This window comes from Macaca nemestrina, chromosome 17 (assembly GCF_043159975.1).
Source record: "Macaca nemestrina isolate mMacNem1 chromosome 17, mMacNem.hap1, whole genome shotgun sequence".
NCBI lineage: Eukaryota > Metazoa > Chordata > Mammalia > Primates > Cercopithecidae > Macaca > Macaca nemestrina.
In genome coordinates, this window is record NC_092141.1 from 20,199,973 (window position 1) to 20,219,462 (window position 19,490).

The following is a 19,490-nucleotide window of genomic DNA, read 5'->3' on the forward strand; positions in this document are numbered from 1 at the left end:
CGGTTTTTTGTTGTATGAACCCAAATGGACTAAGATGGTGTGTAAGGGGAGCAGTAGGCCAGGGCACACAGCCTGAAGTGACATTGCTGAGGGCCCCGTTGGGGGAGTTAGCAAACTCCTTGACGTTTCCTTGTTGCTGAACTGTAAAATGGGGATGACAGCAGCTATCTGATGGGGTGGTCAGAAACATGAAAGAAGATGTAGGAAAATGCTAAACATGGTGCCGGGCTCTTAGTTGGTGTTGTTAAATGTTAGCTTAAAAATACAGTAAAATGGGCTGAGTGCAGGGGCTCATGCCAGTAATCCCAGCACTTTGGGAGGCTGAGGTGGGAGGATCACTTGAGTCCATGAGTTTGAGACCAGCCTAGGCAACAAGGTGAGATTTCGCCTCTACCAAAAAAAAAAAAAAAAAGTTAGCCAGACATGGTAACACATCTGTTGTCCCAGCTACTTGGGAGGCTGAAGCAGGAGGATCTCTGAGGCCCAGGAGGTCGAGGCCGTAGTGAATTGTGATCATGCCACAGCACTCCAGCTTGGGCAATGGAGTAAGACCCCATCTCTTAAAAAACAAATGAGTAAATAAGATAAAATGCAGGATTTTGAGCAGGAAATGACTGACCCCAGCTGAATTTTCAGAAATCTGTCTTGAATATGTGGAACGGATGAGCCCAGGAGGGACTTAATGCCAATCTGTGCTGGAGAAAAAGACAGGGCTCCTACAGGAAATGTTGCAGGCCTCTGATCTGCTGGCCTGGACAGCCGTGAATTTGAGAAATGGGAGCCCTAGAGAGGAGTCCAAGATGACTCTGAGGTTTTGAGTCTAGAAGAGCAAGGGAAAGGCTGTGCCGATGACAGAAATAGGGAAGTCAGGGCTGAAGCTAGTTATTCAGGGTTTGTTCTGTGCCCCAGGCTGAGGCTGGCTGTACACAGGCAGATGCCAGGAGGCTGCCCCTGGGAAGGGCTTACCAACAAGGAGAGGCATACTTATGAGACTCTGTCAGACTGGGGGAAGATTTTCTGGAGGGGAGAGACTTGAGCACACTTTGGAAGGTGGTGTTGAAGTTAGCTGGGCCATGGGAGCTGGCCGGGCATCCTGGGCCTCCTGTTTACCACTCCACCTCTCTGTCTTCTTCCTCCAGCTCTGCGCCAGGGCAGGCGACCATAGACACTGTACTTAGGTCCCATGCCTTCCCTGAGCCTATGGGCAGCACTGGCTGTCAGGTTGGAGGGAGGGAGAGGATGTGTGTGAGGTTTCCTAGCTCTGGGATGCTGCACTTACCCTTTTGCTTCTCCTTTTCATTACAAGCCCTGCCCACACCCTTGTAAATACTTCCTTTCTCAGCTCACCTCAGCTTCCCAGCTGGCATCCCAGGCACAGGCAGTTGCATGTGCAAAGGCCCGGAGCCAGGACTTGATAAATATGGCTCAAGATGCTGCAACCCAGATAGATATGAAAGTCTCTGGTTCCCTCCTATACTGTCGTTTTTATTCTGTTTACTTCTCAATAGACTATTGTACACTATACCTAAAAAAAAAAAAAGGGCTCTTAAAGCATTTTATTTACATCTCCTTTTCCTACTGCCTTGGCTCCTTCACTTTAATCCTTTGATGTGAAGCTATGTTATAGGTAAGGGAATAACTACTTATTAGTGGTCACTTTGCTCTTTGGGACGCTGGTTGCTTGAGGCAGCTTTGGAGACAGAAGGATGTGGCAGACCAGTGATTCTGAGCTCTTGGTCTCAATATAGCTGCCAGATTATAGCCTCTCTCTTGGGTCTGCATTTCATATTTGGGACCTGCCTCGGCCTCTGTTTCTTATTCCAGATTACACCCTATTCCTTGTGGGTCTCCGCCTTCTGGCAGCCGTCCATAGTTTCTTATTCCGCTATTGAAGATTGTTTTCAGGTTTGAGGTGGTGTGGTTAGTGATGTACAAATGTTCTTTTCCATTTCGTTTTTGTTTTTATCACTTCTTTTTTTCCAGTGACTTCTGCTGATGGGACCAATGAATTTTAGTCTGGAATTTTTTTTCTGCTGCTGTATGGAAATCTGTTCTTTTCCTTATTTACCGAGAAGGAATCTGAGGCTATTGGGATGATTTTTCATCTCAAGACCGTGGGAAATAATCAGCTTTGAAGCATTTCCTGTGGCCATTTGCTGAAGTCTGGGATTCTGTCAGCTGTGCCCCAACCGGATTTTCAGTGTTAATGTTTCCATGTTAGGTGGGAGGCTAACCAGATGCGCCACGTGCCGGTTGGTCTAGGAGCCAGCGTCCGAGGGCTCTCATTCTTCCCCGGAAGTCCCTCTGCCGCGGCACTGCTGACATTGTAGGCCAGATGCTTCCTTGTGGGGCTCCCCTTTGGGTTACAGATGTCTAGCAGCATCTCTGGGATCTGCCAGTAGCACCCCAAGTTATCACACCATAAATGCCTCTGCACATTGCCATGTGCCCCTTGGGCTTAGAACTACTACTGTAGAAGAGGTCAGGAGCAAATTCGACCCATGTTCCAAAAAGCTCCAGCTCAGTATTTTCAATGTGTGGTTCGCTTACGTTCTATTTCCTGCTGAGTCCCCTGGCAATTGAGCTATGTGCACATTCTTATTTTGTTGGTTCTCAGACTTGAATGCTTTGGCCTTCCGCTTCCCAGTGCTTATTGTGCTTGTCGCCGAGCCCGGAATGCCCTCTCCCACTCCCGGAGACTCGTCATTATTTTCTGATCATCCAGAATGGTTTCCCAATCGCCTATTTCTTGCCTTAAAAGGATAATGAAGCTGAGGCCCGAGATAACCCCTCCAATGCAGGCTCTGAAGGCAGCGATTTGGTGGCAGAACAGCTTGTTTTCAGGGAACAGGAGACATGTGTGGACTCTGACTTTCCCTGGTGCCCAGCACCTAATTGTATTCCTTAAATAGTGGTTCCCTCTCCCCTCCTTTTCTCCCTCCCTCCTTTCTCTTCTACTTTACACTGTGAAATCTATGAGTTGCAGTTTAAGCCTTACACTATTCTGGAGAGGAGAGAAACTTGGTAAGAAAATAAAATGTTGGAAAAATTTAAAGAAAACACCCCCGGAACGACATCCCCCACCCCACCAAGGGAGGGGGGTCCTAGATTGAACTGTAATTCCTTGGTTGATGTGATCCTTTGTGGTGTTCGTGAGGATTTTAGGACATCATGAGATTAATAATAGAAACCTTTTTTTCACTGTCTTCTACTTGGCCGGAGCCTGTTTATTTTGTATGACTAATTCACATCCATAAGAAAACGATTACTCAGCTGGCATTCCCACCTGTGTTTATCTTTCAGCAGCCAGGATTTGTTAAACCCTGGGCAATTTTAATTGCTGTGAAGTGTCTTCCCTGCAGGTGCGTTTCCCTTGCTTCTTTCTCTCTTTGACATTTCCAAATGAAAATAGTCTTTCTGTGTAGAAGAGCGTGTTCCTTGGATCTGGTATGTCTGTCTGCCTCCTGCCCTGAACACACATTTCACTGACCCATCACTGCTGCTGCCGAGTCAGAAGGCAGAGCAGCGCTCCGTGGAACACCATCAACAGTTTTTGTCCGGAGGGCGGCTCATAGTTGTCGACAGCCTTTTGTGTGCCTGGCACCCGATGGACCTGTTCTCCTTTCGTCATTACAGTTTTACGAAGTTGGCACTGATAACTCCATCTTACTGGGTGAAGATGTAGAGAATCGTGTTCAAAAAGCATGGCTGAGTTCACAATGTTAACAGTGGAGCTGAATTTGGACCAGGTGCATTTGATCTACAGCCTTGGTGCTCTCCGGGGAGCAAAGATTATTCAGAGAGGCCATCCGTCCCTGGTGTTTAGGCATGTAGGTTTTGGAACCAATTTAAACTGGGTTTGAATCTTGGCTCCATGATAAACTCTGAGATTTGGGTAAGTTGCTTAACCTGTCTTGGGGAAATGAAGTTTCCTCACCTGTGAAATTGGAGATGTCTTAGTCTGTTCAGGCTGCTATAAGAAAAATACCATAGACTGGGTGGCTTATAAACAACAGAAATTTATTGCTCACAGTTCTGGAGGCTGCGTCGTCCAAGATCAAGGTGCCACTCGATTTGGTGTCTGGCAAGGGCCTGCTGTCTGGTTCATAAACAGAGTTCTCTTGCAGGGCCCTCACTTGGTGGAAGGGGCAAACAAGCTCCCTCAGGCACTAATTGCATTGATGAGGGCTGTGCCTCCCAGATGCCCTACCTCCTAATACCACAGTGGGGATTAGGTTCCAACATGTACATTGTGGGAGAACATTCAGATCATAGCAGGAGGTGACCCTTACCTCATAGGGTTACTGAGCCATTCACATAGAGCATTTAGCAGTGCCTTGCCAGGCTCAGAGTGAAATAGGATAGCTGCTCTCAGCTCATGACAGCGTTTATGTAAATGAACTGACTTCCTAGGTCAGAGAGCCAGGCCGAGGGGCTGGATGACAGGAGGGTAGTAGAAGTGGTGGGAAGTGGATTGGGAGGAAGCCTGAAGAAACTAGGAGAGGGCCTAGGGGTGCACCTGCTCCCCTTCTAGTAGGAGTCCTTCCTGCAAGTGGACGGAGGGCAGCATATTGTGTATTTTTTTCTTTTTCTTTCTTTCTTTTCTTTTCTTTTCTTTTCTCTTTTTTTGGAGATGGCGTCTCCCTCTGTCACCCAGGCTGGAGTACAGTGGCTCAATCTTGGTTCACTACAACCTCTGCCTCCTGGGTTCAAGCGATTCTCACGCCTCAGTTCCCCGAGTAGCTGGGACTACAGTTGTGCGCCACCCCATTCAGCTAATTTTTTGTATTTTTAGTGAAACGGGATCTCCCCGTGTTGCCTAGGCTGGTCTCGAACTCCTGAACACAGGCAATCCACCCACCTTGGCCTCCTAAAGTGCTAGGATTACAGGCGTGAGCCACTCCCAGCCTATACTGTATATTTTAAGTTTGAGAAGATGAGATTTGAGGAGAAGTGTATGGCTGATGGGTGGGTACAAAATAGAAAGCCTAGCCCAGGAAAACAATGATGGGAGTGAAGCCGAAGATGCTCAGGAAAAGGGAGTGTGGGCGGCAGGAGGGGGATGGATAAGGAGCATTTTCTGGGTACAGTCAGGTGAGAATAGATGGGTTGAATTCAGAGGGTCCAAGAGAATCGGGAAAGAGGCCTGATGCAACAAACACGGGCCTGGAGAGCGCTGCCTCAGAGCGGGCCACCCGCCACCCCTGAAAGGCGGCTGCATGTTCGTCAGGGGCACCATCCACAGGATCCACACATTTGTTGCCAGAGATTAAGAGAGAAGTTTAAATACTTGAATTTTGGCTGAGATGGCTTTTCCTTCTTTTCTTTAACCAAGGTCTTAGACTTCTGAAATGTTGGGGAAAAGGTTGACAGGGAAAACGTCTACCTTCGTCCTGCTGCTTTTCATCTCTATATTTTTCTCTTTTGTGGTGGAGGTGGGCAGTAAATAAAAGGCATTTCATTTCAGGGGTAACCTGGGCAGGTTTTGGAAAATGTAGTCAGATTGCAAAATCATCCTATGTTTTCATAAAGTAAGCCCTGTAATATCCAGTCCTTTATTTATTTTTTTATTTAGAGAGAGGGTTTCACTCTGTCACCCAGGCTGGAGTGAAGGGGCATGATCACAGCTCACTGCAGCCTCGACCTCCTGGACTCATGCCATCTTCCCAGCTCAGCCTCCCAAGTAGCTGGGACTACAGGTGTGCACCATCATGCCTGGCTAATTTTTGTATTTTTTGTAGAGACAGAGTCTTGCTGTGTTGCCCAGGCTGGCCTCAAACTCCTGGACCAAGTGATCCTCCCCCTTTGGCCTCTCCAAATATTGGAATTACAAGCATGAGCCACTGTGCCTGGCCTGTAATAGTCATTTCTAAGTAATTCTAATCATAACAAAGGGCGCCTTGATTAAACAAATATTTTATTAAGTCATCTCCATGAGTCAGACAGACAGGTTGCTGGTTGATTCTGCAGTAATTGGTAAAATTCATCAGTAATTCTCTTCAAGAGTCATTCCGGCTCTGTTCATTCATTTTATTTTGGGAGGGGGTCCTCATGAAATTAGTTACTGTATAGGCCTCAACCTAGGCATTCTTTCATTGTTGCTGTGGAAACCAGCAATAAAAATCGTGGGTTGAAGAAGAAAAATAACTGGTGCCGAACATCTGTAAAATACACAAGAATTAAATTGCTTTTCGTAATCCAGAATTTTAAAAAATCATGATACTTGGAACAAAGCTGAGACTCATAAGGTTCTGAACTAATTATGTAACTGAATCATTAATAGTTTTCCTTGGAAACACTATGGAAAACAAATTACACCGCCTTTAAAGGAGTGTTTCCACCGGTAGCAGCATTCACAGAGCTGCTGCTGTCAGCGCTGCAGTGTGAGCTCGGTCAGGTGCATGCCTGGACACACGCCACCAGCTGGTCACTGTTTCAATAGGGTTGGGAACTAGATGGCCTCGCAGAGAGACATTGTCAGGAGAAACGACATCGCAGGCTGAGCAGGATGCTGCCTGTGGTTCTTCTCGTGGCTGGCTAACGGGTCGTGAGGGGAGAGGCAGCCAGGGATACTAGCACTGGCCACCATCCCACGGGGGCAGTTAATGAGACCCCGCCTCCTACCCTGTGCCCTGTGAGAGTGGCCATTGGAAGTGGTTGTCACTTGTGGGTGTTTTGTAAAGTGCATTTCTGATGTTCTTTGGTGCCCTGTGTCACACCCTGAGTCCGTGGGGACAGGCGGAGTCAGGGTTGGGGCTGGAAGAGAGCCGAGAGGGTGTTTAATCCAGACCTGTTATGTTATTGACGGAAGAAGCAGAGCCTCTGAGAGGGTGAGGGATGGGCCGGGCCTCTCCTTGCTAAGGAATCACAGCGCCGGTCCCTGCTGGCCAGTCTCGGGCCGTCTTCCACATCTCTGTGTGGATTTTCCCCTGATGTCTTTAGCTGCATCTTGCTGGTTTGAACAATTTTCCTTTCATAAAATATTGCAGTTAGGGCAGTCACTCTGCCCTACAGGGTTGGGTCTGACCAATTAAAATGTACTTCATTCATTTTTATATGAAACTCATTTTTATATGAAAAAAGTCATTTTGTGCTTCTGTGAATTCTTTCAAGTAATTCATTTACGTTTATTTTAAAAGTAAGTAAATTGTTCCTTTGTCAACCCTAAAGCCACAAAGCTTATGGGCTTTTTATGTGTTGACTCTGGCTGACCTGTTTTATCTGGGTGTGAGATACAGACACATAGCATATGGATGGGTATTTGGTGGAATGCTGTGTCAGGTCATTCTGCTGAAAAGTGATGTCAGGACATCAGTAATGTGGCTAAGTTTCAGTAGTTTGGTAAAAGCTGTTGTGGAGTTGTAAAAATTAGCCTAGTATAAAGCCTATAAACCCATCTTAGGAATATTCTATTTCCAGCCAAATCATAGGCGCTCCTACTCTATGATAGTCCGCGGTGACGTGGTGTGTGGGGTAAAGTGTGATGATGTCATGACGCTGGTTCAAGTGATGGAGACATGCTTTGCTTTTCTGCTGTTTTGCAGGACAGACCCGCGAAGACAAACATGCGGAGTGCAGCCAAGCCCTGGAGCCCAGCCATCAGAGCAGGAGGCCACGGCCCAGACCGGGCACGGCCTCTGCCTGCAGCCCCTTCCGGCATGAAGAGTTCTAAGTCTTCAACTTCCTTGGCTTTTGAGTCCCGACTCAGCAGGGTATGGACCAAAATGCACGGGGCCGGGCAGGGCGCCTGGATACCCTGGGTTGGGAGGATTGAAGAGGGCAGTAGGCAGACCAGTGGCCTCTGGGGGCAGGGAAGGAGGTTCCCAAGGAGGGGTCGCAGGAGGACCAGCATGCCTGGACATGAAGGAGTGGAGCTAGTGCATGGGAGTGGGGGCCCCCCAGGGTCCAGAAAGGAGGTCTGCAAAATGTTTAACACAGTAATTAAGGTCCTCTGCCCTGGGTTGCATGGACATCCCGGCAGTTTTGCCCCCAGCACCACCCTGGATGGGGGTCGAGGTCATGCACGATCTTTGCAGCCCCCCACAATCCAGTTGTGGTTCTTCAAGCCCCTCTTGCTGGACCCCGCAGCAGCATGGACACTGTTGATTACGCCCTTCATCAGGGAGTGCGTTCTCCTCTGGTTTTCTCCTCCCTCCATCCCTTTGGTCTTTAAGGTTGGGTGGGCCCATGACACATTCCTGCACTCATCTCTTTTCTAGCTGCATTCATTTCTTTACATGAGAGGCTCTCACTGTGCAACGCCTAGCGCCTCCTTAGCTGCCCTGAGATGAATTCATAGACAGGAGCACCTACCTCGTGCAATGCTTTAGAAAAATCATTACGATCTTCTAATTCGAAAGGGAGGTATTAAATAGCATGCATTTCCATCTGCAATGCCTGAGCACAGCTGTGCTGAAGGCCTTGCGATGATCCTTAAAGCACCATGGGCATGACAGCTACAATGCAGATGGATTTGAGCTGCAGACTGATTTGAGTCGTGTTGATGACTCAACTACGGTGAAGGCTGCTGCAGGAGTGACGGGATTGTTTTGAAATAGCAGACACTCTTGGTGAAGTTCTGAACCAAACATCGTGCCAGCTCCCTTTGTTTTATGTATTCTTGGAAAGTTCAGGGTACCTTAGAGCTAGGCAAGGGGCACATTGTTTTTATGAGTCAAATGGAGGGAGGCTCTAGGCTCAGATAATAATAAAAGGTGTTCCACCTGCGTCAGTGCCTGTGGATTCAGTGAAACGTGTGTGGGTCGTGGAGCTGTTCTTTGTGTAAGATTGTCATGAGCATTTTAGGACTAACACATCCAGTCATGGTGACAATAAAAAATGTGCCCTCAGATTTTCAACACATCCCCTGAGGGACAGCACTGTCCCCATCGAGAACCATTGTTCCAGGTGACAGGGTCCATTCTCATGGCTTTTAACACTCTACATGGATAACGTCCAAATTTGCATCTCCAGCTGGGACCCCTCTAACTGCCTTTGTGACATCACCCTTGGATGTCCAAACACTCCCTCCAATGTAACATGTCCAAAACTGAATCTCAGTGCTTTCCTCTCCATCTCTCTCACCACCCGCTAACCTGCTCCCCCTCAATCTTACTGTTTGTGTAAACAGCAACTCCGTCTTTTCAGTTGCCCAGGCCACAGCCAGTGGCATCACCCTTAAACCCTCCTTTTCTCATGTCTCACAGTCCATCAGTGAAAGGCCATCACTTCTACCTTAAAAATATGTGTCAACTCCAGCCAATTCCCACCGCCTCCCTTGTGACTAGTTGGGTCATGCCCCCACCCTTCTGTGCCCTGGTCCCGGTCCTTGGAACACCTGAGTCATGTCACTTCTCTGCTTCAACCCTCTAGTGACTCTCCCCATTCACTCAGAGTGAAAAGCAAAGTCCTTGAAATGGCCAGCGTCCCCTCCCTCTCAGATGTGGTCTCGTTCCTCTGTGCCCTGGCTCCTGGAGCTCCAGCCACACAGTCTGCTGGTGTCTGGTGACAGCTGTCCCTCGAATTGCCAGGTGCACTCCTGCGCTAGTGTGTTTGTGTTTGCTTCTCCCTCTGCCTGGAAAGCACCTGGTGCCTCTGTAGGAAGTGCCCTTGACCTCCATCCTCCTCCTCCTGCTGCCTTGTTTTCCTTCTCAGCTCTTGGTGCCATTGCACCCATCTGCTTGTTTAGGGTCTGTCTTCTCATGGCTGGAAAGTAAGCCCCCTTGGGGAAGGGACTGTATGCTTTCTTTGTTGTCCTCATTTCTGTCCCCAGTGCTTAGAAGAGCATCTGCTTCCTGGTAGGCACTCAGTATTTATTGAATGATGAACACACCTGTTTTCTGGCGGTCTGATGGAACAGGAGGAGCTTGGGGGTGTGGGGCTGGCCTGAGCTGGAATCCTGGCTCTGCCACTTCCCCACTGTGAAGCTGCAGGCAAGCTGTGTAGTTGCCCTGAGCTTGTGCTTCCTTGTCTTTCAGATGAAGGTAACACCTTCTTTGCCACAAGGAGTAAATGTGGGTAAAGTATCCTATGTGTAATTTTGTTTATTATTCTATTATCCTGGATTCAACCATCATTTCCATTAGTTTTGTTTTTATTATCTTCAACCCAACAGCACATTTTAAACTTAGCTATGTTTATTACTATTTTTTCTATATCCAATAAGCAATATATAAACTTAGATTTTTAAATGAATACATACATTCCACAATAACAGACCATTACAGCTGCTGGAATATGGAATTTTTTTTTTTTGAGACAGAGTCTCACTCTGTCGCCCAGGCTGGAGTGCAGTGGCACGATCTTGGCTCACTGCAAGTTCTGCCTCCCGGGTTCACGCCGTTCTCCTGCCTCAGCCTCCCCAGTAGCTGGGACTACAGGCACCCACCACCACGCCCAGCTAATTTTTTGTATTTTCGGTAGAGATGGGGTTTCACCGTGTTAGCTAGGATGGTCTCGATTTCCTGACCTCATGATCCGCCCGCCTTGGCCTTCCAAAGTGCTGGGATTACAGGCGTGAGCCACCACGCCTGGCTGGAAATATTTTTAAAAGCAGTGCTTAAAATAAGGCCTCGGCTGGGCAGGGTGGCTCATGCCACTTTGGGAGGCTGAGGTGGGCGGATCACCTGAGGTCAGGAGTTCAAGACCAGCCTGACCAACATGGTGAAATCCTATCTCTACTAAAAAAACAAACAAAAAAATTAGCCTTAGCCGGGCATAGTGGCATATACCTGTAGTCCCAGCTACTTGGGAATCTGAGACAGGAGGATCGCTTGAATCCAGGAGGCAGAGGTTGCAGTGAGCCAAGATCACATCACTGCACTCCAGCCTGGGTGACAGAGTGAGACTCTATCTCAAAAAAAAAAAAAAAAAAAAAAAAAAAAATATATATATATATATATATATATATGTATATGTAAAGGCTGGAAGCGTAGGAATGTGTTGTTTTTTTTTTTTTTAATTTAAAAATACTTTATTGCTAAAAAATGCTAAGGATCATTTGAGCTTTCAGTGAGTTGTAATCTTTTCCCTAGTAGAGGGTCTTGCCTTGATGTTGAAGGCCACTGATTGATCAGCGTGGTGGTTGTTGAAGGTTGGGGTGGCTGTGGAAATTTCTTAAAATATGACAACAGTGAAGTTGGCTGCATCAACTGACTCTTCCTTTCACAAAAGATTTCTCTGTATCATGTGATGCTGTTGGATAATATTTCACCCACAGTAGAGCTTGTTTCAAAATTGGAGTCAACAGGTCTGTAATCCCAGCACTTTAAGAGGCCAAGGCAGGTGGAACACCTGAGGCCGGGAGTTTAAGACCAGCCTGGCCAACATGATGAAACCCCATCTCCACCAAAAATACAAAAATCAGCCAGGCATGGTAGCATGTGCCTGCAATCCCAGCCACTTGGGAGGCTGAGGCAGGAGAACCGCCTGAACCCATGAGGCAGAGGTTGCAGTGGGCCGAGACTGCACCACTGCATTCCAGTCTGGGTGACAGAGCGAGACTGTCTCAAAAAAAAAAAAAAAAAAGGAGTCAATCCTCTCGAACTTTACTTCTAATTTAATAAATTTATGTGGTATTTTAAAATCCGTTGTTATTTTAACAATGGTCAACATCTTCACCAGGAGTAGACTCCATCTCTAGAAACCACCTTTCTTTGCTCGTCCACAAGAAGCAGTTCCTCATCCGTTCAAGTTTTATGAGATTGCAGCAATTCAGTCAAGCGTAGGAGTGTTTCTAAAGGACAATGAATGAGATTCTGGCCACTTCTCCCATCAATAGGTTCATGTTTTGGAAACTTGTTCCACAGGGAAAATGTCAGGGAAAAGCAAATACAGTCATTCCTTGGTATCCTTGGGGGATTGGTTCCAGGACCCACTGTGGATACCAAAATCCATGGATGCTCAAGTCCCTGATATAAAGGGTATTTGCATATAACCTACACTCATCCTCCCGTATACTTTAAGTCATTTCTAGATTATTTATGATACCTCATGCAATGTAACTGCCACGTACACAGTTGTTACACTGTATCGTTTTAAATTTTTTTATTGTTGTATTATTAATTTTTAAAATTAATGTTTTGAAAAACTTTTTCTGCACTTGGTACCATGTGCATATTAGGCGCCTTCTGCTCTCCTTCCCGATTCCTGTCCTCTCCAGGCCTGACTCTGTGCAGGACAATGATAGGGCTTGAGGGAAGGAGCAGCAGAAAGAAATGTAGCCTGCCTGGCCTTTCCAGCCCGGGTTCTGTTCATCTGATTTGACCTTCATCTTTCCACCTATGGTATGGGAAGAAGAAAAAGACTAAACAGGAAGTCAGAGAACAGAAGTGAAAAAGAGGAAATTGTGGTGGACAAAAAAGCAAGTAATTTTCCCTCCCAATATTTTACTATGATAATTTGTAAGCACACGGTTCTACAGTAGTACAGGGGATCCTACAGCAGACACCATAGACCACCACCTAGGTCCTATGGTTAGCATCTCACTATATTTGCTTTATAGTAAATGGATAGATAGGGTTTCACTGGTCAAAACAGGAACCCTGAGACAAATCCACCCAAAGTAGAACTAAATACCTGACTTTCTTTTTTTAAATTTGAATTTGAATTTTTTTTTAATTTTACTTTAAGTTCTGGGATACATGTGCAGAACATGCAGGTTTGTTACATAGATATATATGTGCCATGGTGGTTTGCAGACTCTATCAACCCGTCATCTAGGTTTTAAGCCCCACATGCATTAGGTATTTGTCTTAATGTTCTCCCTCTCCTTGTCCCACCACCCACCAACAGACCTGGGTGTGTGATGTTCCCCTCCCTGTGTGCATGTGTTCTCATTGTTCAACTCCCACTTATGAGTGAGAACATGCAGTGTTTGGTTTTCTGTTCCTGTGTTAGTTTGCTGAGAATGATGGCTTCCAGCTTCATCCATGTCCCTGCAAAGGACGTGAGCTCATTCTTTTTTTGTGGCTGCATAGTATTCCATGGTGTATATGTGCTACATTTTCTTTATGCAGTCTATCATTGATGGACAATTAGGTTGGTTCCAAGTTTTTGCTATTGAAAATAGTGCTGTAGGCCGGGCGCGGTGGCTCAAGCCTGTAATCCCAGCACTTTGGGAGGCCGAGGCGGGCGGATCACAAGGTCAGGAGATCGAGACCACAGTGAAACCCCGTCTCTACTAAAAATACAAAAAATTAGCCGGGCGCGGTGGCGGGCGCCTGTCGTCCCAGCTACTCAGGAGGCTGAGGCAGGAGAATGGCGGGAACCCGGGAGGCGGAGCTTGCAGTGAGCCAAGATCGCGCCACTGCACTCCAGCCTGGGCAACAGCGTGAGACTCCGTCTCAAAAAAAAAAAAAAAAAAAAAAAAAAAAAAAGAAAATAGTGCTGCAATAAACATATGTGTGCATGTGTCTTTATAGTGGAATGATTTATATTCCTTTGGGTATATACCCAGTAATGAGATTGCTGGGTCAAATGGTATTTCTGGTTCTAGATCCTTGAGGAATCATCACACTGTCTTCCACGATGGTTGAACTAATTTACACTCCCACCAACAGTGTAAAAGCATTCCTATTTCTCTACAGCCTCCCCAGCATCTGTTGTTTCCTGACTTTTTAATAATCACCATTCTAACTGGTGTGAGATGGTATCCCATTATGGTTTTGATTTGCATTTCTCTAATGACCAATGACGATGAGCTTTTTTTCATATGTTTGTTGGCTGCATAAATGTCTTCTTTTGAGAAGTGTCTAAATACCTGACTTTCAATATTGGCCTGAACTGAAGGAGCAGTGAAAGAAAGCAGGGCAGGGGCTGGGGGCATGGGAGCCCAGGGAGGGTGCAGACCCTCCTGTAAATCCTCTTCATGGTATCTGAGCGCAGCCCAGAAAAAAGAGTACCTGCAGTGCTCCAGTTGCCACAGGCAGCCATTTGCGAGACCCAGGTCTATTAGTCGGGGCTGTTTGGTTGCAAATGATGAAATGTTGGCTTGAGCTTGCTTCAGCAGAAAAGGAATGTGCTGAGCAGATCCTAAGGCTCCCATGTCACTGTGAGGAGGAAAAAGGTGCATTTTAACAAACCCTTCCCATGACTCTGATGTCTGCTCAAGTTTGAGAAGCAGTGTCCAACCATAACATGTTATCCACCACTAACAACCAGATTATGTTATGTCTGATGATTTTAGAGTGATGGATTCTTTTCTGCATCTTTGTGGAATTGAGAGGGATGTCTTAGTTACTGTAATCTGTGAGGTATTTAAACTTTTTCCTTTTATACGCTTTCTTATACAGGTGGTTGGCAGCTTAAATGTCAGTGAAACTGATAGTGGAGATATTTACTAAACACCAAAGCAGCACCGAAGTGCACACCTTCATAGGATCTTCTGGAACAAGCCAGAAATCTCAAGTTGTGCTGTGGCCAGGACACAGAGCCAAAAAGGCAGTGGTGAATAGAGAAAGAGCAAGAATTAGTATCTGAGACTGGTAGCTTTCCCTTTGATGTTGCATCCAAAAAGCAGTGACAAAATAAGAGTAGCTACTTTCAGCTGTTTGTTTCGAAGGACACGTGGGATCAGTTTTTTGTCTTTATGTCCTACCTCCAGGAAACCTTCTAAGCTACCAGTCTTTTTCAAATGGAATTCCTTGTGGAAGGTGCAGGGGAAATGAAGTGCTCCCTTTGAAAGCTTTGCTGCTACTCAAACTCCATGCCCTACGGGAGGGAGGTGGCACAGCACTGGCCTGCAGCACATCATACTTATCCTGTTGCCTGGGAAGGACAGGGCCACATCTACCCACAGTGCAGTGTAAAATCCCACAGCCCAAGAGAAGACAGAGTCAGCTGGGTGTGGCTGGCTCACAAAATGGAACGCAATAGCTGAGTAAAATGTGTGTTATCCCTAGCTGTGCCTGGTGCATCACAGGCAGGCACACTATACATTTTTACTGAATTTTGTTCTTGGATGGATTTACCAGAAGAAGAGCCTGAGGTTCAGTGAGGTTAATGACTTGCTTGATCTTCTATTGTACTCTCTGGAATCCCCGTTGCATTGTATTCATCTTTTCCTAAAACACTCCCCTCCTTCCTCCTCCTCTTTGCCTTAATTTGAATTTAGTTTTTATAGGATAACAAGAGTAAAAACAATAATGATGATTTTCATTTGTTATTGTTATAGCTGGTATCTGTTGAATGCATACTGTGTCAGACACTGTTACCCTAAGCACACGACATGGCTAACTTGTTTAATCCTCAGAGCAACACTGCGAAGTGGGTACCATGACTCTACTTACTTTTTAGGTGAAGAAACCAAAGCACAGAGAGGTGACGTGATTTGCCCAAGGTCATACAGCTAAGCACTGGCAGAGCCAGGATTCAGACCCAGGTGGTCTGCATTTTGGCCACTAAACTGTGCTGCCACATGACATGGCTTTTGTCCCAACCCCTGTGACGTGGGGTGGAGGCCTCCTGGCTCCTGTTGGTCTTCAGCCTGGCGGTGCTGTGGAGAACACCCGCCCCTCCAGAATGCCTCGCTGCCCTCCCTGCCTGAGAAAAACCGCATCATGGCCTCTTCTGTGAGGTCTTGGGACTCCTCCAGCCCCTCCTGGGCTTTCTCCACATTTGTTTCTCTGCAGCTTAGTGCTGTCCTCCGTGTGTTCTGCACGGTTGTATGTGGTTAACTCTGCAGGTGTTAACTTTGTAGGTGGTTAACTCTGAGTGGCAGGGCCTCCTGATTCACTTTGACATTCATGCTATATACAAAGCGTACAGATCTACTTAGTGGACATGGGCTAAGATGTGCGTCCAGCCTCTAGTGGGTTTTTGGTAAAGCTGAGCTGAATTATAGTGTCCAGGATGGGAGGGACAGGAATGGAGAAGCCACAGGCCCAACAGAAGCAGCCCTGGCCCAGTGACAAGAAGGGAGGGAGGTTTTTGGAGCTGTTTCTCCTGCCGATCTTCCCCTCCCTCTCCCACATACATGTGGAGGGCTGCTGCAGTCTCCCTAGGAGCATGGCATCCCAGGAGGAGTGCCCCCCTGTCTCCCCAGGACCTCCGCATCCCCCGCTCACTTCCTCCTGGCACTGAAATTTGACTTTATCTCACTGCAGGATTCATTGAAAGGCTATTGGATGGCTGGAATGCCCTTCAGCCTTTACAGCTAACATACTAGGTGGCCTCATGTTCTAAGGGCTCTTTTGCTGTGGGTGAGCTGGCTGGAGGAGAAGGGGAGAGCAGAAGAGGGGCGAGGAAGGGAGCCCCACCCTCTGCTCAGGACCCATGTTTTTTTTTTGTTTTGTTTTGTTTTTTTTTTTTTGAGACAGAGTCTTGCGCTGTGGCCCAGGCTGGAGTGCAGTGACCGGATCTCGGCTCACTGCAAGCTCCGCCTCCCGGGTTCACGCCATTCTCCTGCCTCAGCCTCCCGAGTAGCTGGGACTACAGGCGCCTGCCACCTCGCCCGGCTAGGTTTTTTTTTTGTATTTTTCAGTAGAGACGGGGTTTCACCGTGTTAGCCAGGATGGTCTCGATCTCCTGACCTCGTGATCCGCCCGTCTCGGCCTCCCAAAGTGCTGGGATTACAGGCTTGAGCCACCGCGCCCGGCCCCATTGTTCACATTCTTTTCCGTGTCAAATGTTGCTTCAGCCAGGCCCTAGGCTATGAGTAGTGGCATTTCCATGTTTGTGGAATGAATATAAAGTCTGTTTTAGGATCAGTGGTCAAAAATCAGCGTGTTTGAAGTGGAGGTACGATCAGTTGGTTAGTACGATATTTGGCATTTACCACGGGCACTTAATGGTGCAGTTCTACTGATGTAAGGAGGGTAAAAAAGCAGCCACTACGTGTACTAAACAGAAGGCGTGATGAGTACAGTCAGTGCAGGATCATGAAAGCATCAGCACATTCCTTCTTCGACTAATCAGCCCAGACAGCGTGGGGTATTTTTGTATTCTCTGCTGTTTGTGCTCTGAGTACATGTGCACAATATGCAGTGACATTGATCAATAAATTCTTTAAGCCTAATAAGCATATGCAGTCTCATAGCAATGAGGACATAAACAGGGAGAAGGATCTTAGGTGATTAAAATTCTTCTGTTTTCTGGCCAGGCATGGTGGCTCATGCCTGTAATCTCACCACTTTGGGAGGCCAAGGCGGGTGGATCACCTGAGGTCTGGAGTTTGAGACCAGCCTTGCCAACATAGAGAAACTCCGCCTCTGCTAAAAGTACAAAAATTAGCTGGGTGTGGTGGTGCATGCCTGTAATCCCAGCTACTTAGGAGGCTGAGGCAGGAGAATCGCTCAAATCTGGGAGGCGGAGGTTGCAGTGAGCCAAAATCGCACCACTGCACTCCAGCTTGGGTGAAAGAGTGAGACTGTCTCAAAAAAAAAAAAAAAAGAAAAAGAAAAAAAAAATTATTCTTTTCGGAGGTGAGGAAACTGAGCCCCTAGATGATAACTTTCCCAGGGCCCTGTGGCTCACAGGTTGCTCGATTCCTAACACAGCGTAATACTTCATGCCCTCCTTCCAAAGTTTCGTTTGTAAATCTGAAGATGCTGCTGTTGCTACCAGCCTGGAGAACCACCATGGGGGGCACTAGGAAAACAGCTGCAATGATGATGATGAAGATGATGATGAGAGCCACCAATATTTATGTTCTTAATCAAATGCTTTAAATTCTTTTTCCTTTTTTTTTTTTTTTTTTGAGATGGAGTCTTGCTCTGCCGCCCAGGCTGGAGTGCAGTGGCGCGATCTCGGCTCACTGCAAGCTCTGCCTCCCGGGTTCATGCCATTCTCCTGCCTGAGCCTCCGGCGTAGCTGGGACTACAGGTGCCCGCCACCTCGCCCGGCAAATTTTTTTTTTGTATTTTTCAGTAGAGATGGGGTCTCACCGTGTTAGCCAGGATGGTCTCGATCTCCTGACCTCGTGATCTGCCCGCCTTGGCCTCCCAAAGTGCTGGGATTACAGGCGTGAGCCACTGCACCTGGCCTTTTAAATTCTTAACTAAGGACACAACTCTAGAGATATACCAATTGCTTTCTCTCTTTCTTTCTTTTTTTTGGAGACAGGCGCTTGCTCTGTTGCCCAGACTAGAGTGCAATGGTGCAATCACAGCTCACTGCAGCCTCGAACTCAAGCAGTCCTCCCACCTCAGCCTCCTGAGTAGCTAGGACTACCCAGGAGCAGCCCCACGCCCCACTAATTTTTAAAAAAGATTATTTGTAGAAATGGAGTCTCACTATGTTGCTCAGGCTGGTCTTGAACTCCTGGCCTCAAGTAATTCTCTTGCCTTGGCCTTGAAATGTTTTCTCCATTTTAGAATTGAAGAACTGCAGCATCGGTCCCCGGGTCATATAGGTGGGAAGAAGTAGCACCGCTCCCTTCACCACTCCCTGGGCTGCCTCCTTCCTGTGTGATTGCTGGGAGCCTCCTATATAGAGATCCCAGGTCCCAAGTCCTCTTTCGCATCTCCCACTCCCTCCCAACCCTTGAAAACAAAAACAAACCCTGCGATGCAGCACTTACTGCTAACTCCCCACCAGAGATCCTCCAGCCCTGAGCGTGGTGCTGCAGCTCCCTGTGCTTTCCCCCAGTCACTGTTACTGTTTCACCCCTGTTCTTATCATGACTGGCGCCACCTCTTTTGCCGTGGCAGGTCCTCTTGCAGTGCACCAAAGGCAAAACTCCCACTGCTTGCCCACTGCTGTCTTGTGTTTCCTCCAACTGTCGTCTCACCCAGACCTCCTGTCCCAGGAACCAACCCCTTATGGAAGGGGGCAGGGCAAGCTCTACCTCTGCTGCTCTGGGGTGGTGGCTGGGGACGGAGGCTGTGGTGGGATCTCCGAGGGGATTTCACTTCTGTTCCCAGTAGGAGTGCTCTCATTTGTTGGATTTCCCGGTTTATTCTGGGTTTCACAGAGCCCTTCCTCTCTTGGCCTTTGCTGTAGAGTTTGAAAATTCTGCAGTTTGAGTCAGACTTGCAGATTTTAGTAATGTCAGATAATCAGACAGGGGAAAAGCAGAATCCAGCGTGTATGGCTTGCATTATTGCGTTAAGAATTCCCTTAACCACTGTGATTTCCCTTTTTCATTTGAGATGTCATCTAGGGAGTTTTCAAAGTCTCAAACCAGAATTGGTTTTCCTTTGGGGACCGGGGAGGCACCTGCGTGTGCTTCTTGGAAGAGTGAGTCATCGTTTTTCTCTATTGAGAAAAAGCTGCCGACATTATACACTATGGTCATTTAATATTAAACATGTATTATACAGGTGACCTGATGGATGGTTTGAGAGGCTGGAGAGCTTGAGTGGAGGAATGCTTTTTACTCTGAGATGGGAAGTGGAAGGACCTTTACAGAGTTCCTCTAAGAAGGGCAGTAATGTAACTTCTGGATCAACTCAAGTGTCATGTTTGGCCCATGATATGGTTTGGCTGTGTCCCCACCCAAATTTCATCTTGAATTGTAGCTCCCATAATTCCCACGTGTCGTGGGAGGGATC

General features: G+C 47.2%; 1 protein-coding gene across 8 annotated transcripts in view; it reads left to right on the forward strand.

The window, feature by feature from the left end:
* The window catches only part of LOC105493330 (sperm antigen with calponin homology and coiled-coil domains 1), a 316,001-nt gene that overhangs the window by 84,445 nt on the left and 212,066 nt on the right, over positions 1-19,490 (forward strand). For all 8 annotated transcript variants that reach the window (XM_011760890.2, XM_071082511.1, XM_011760892.3 and 5 more), the window contains exon 2: positions 7,545-7,712. In XM_011760890.2, the coding sequence (XP_011759192.1) occupies positions 7,566-7,712 (147 nt within the window). In that variant the 5' untranslated portion in view covers positions 7,545-7,565. The remainder of the gene's footprint in view (positions 1-7,544; positions 7,713-19,490) is intronic.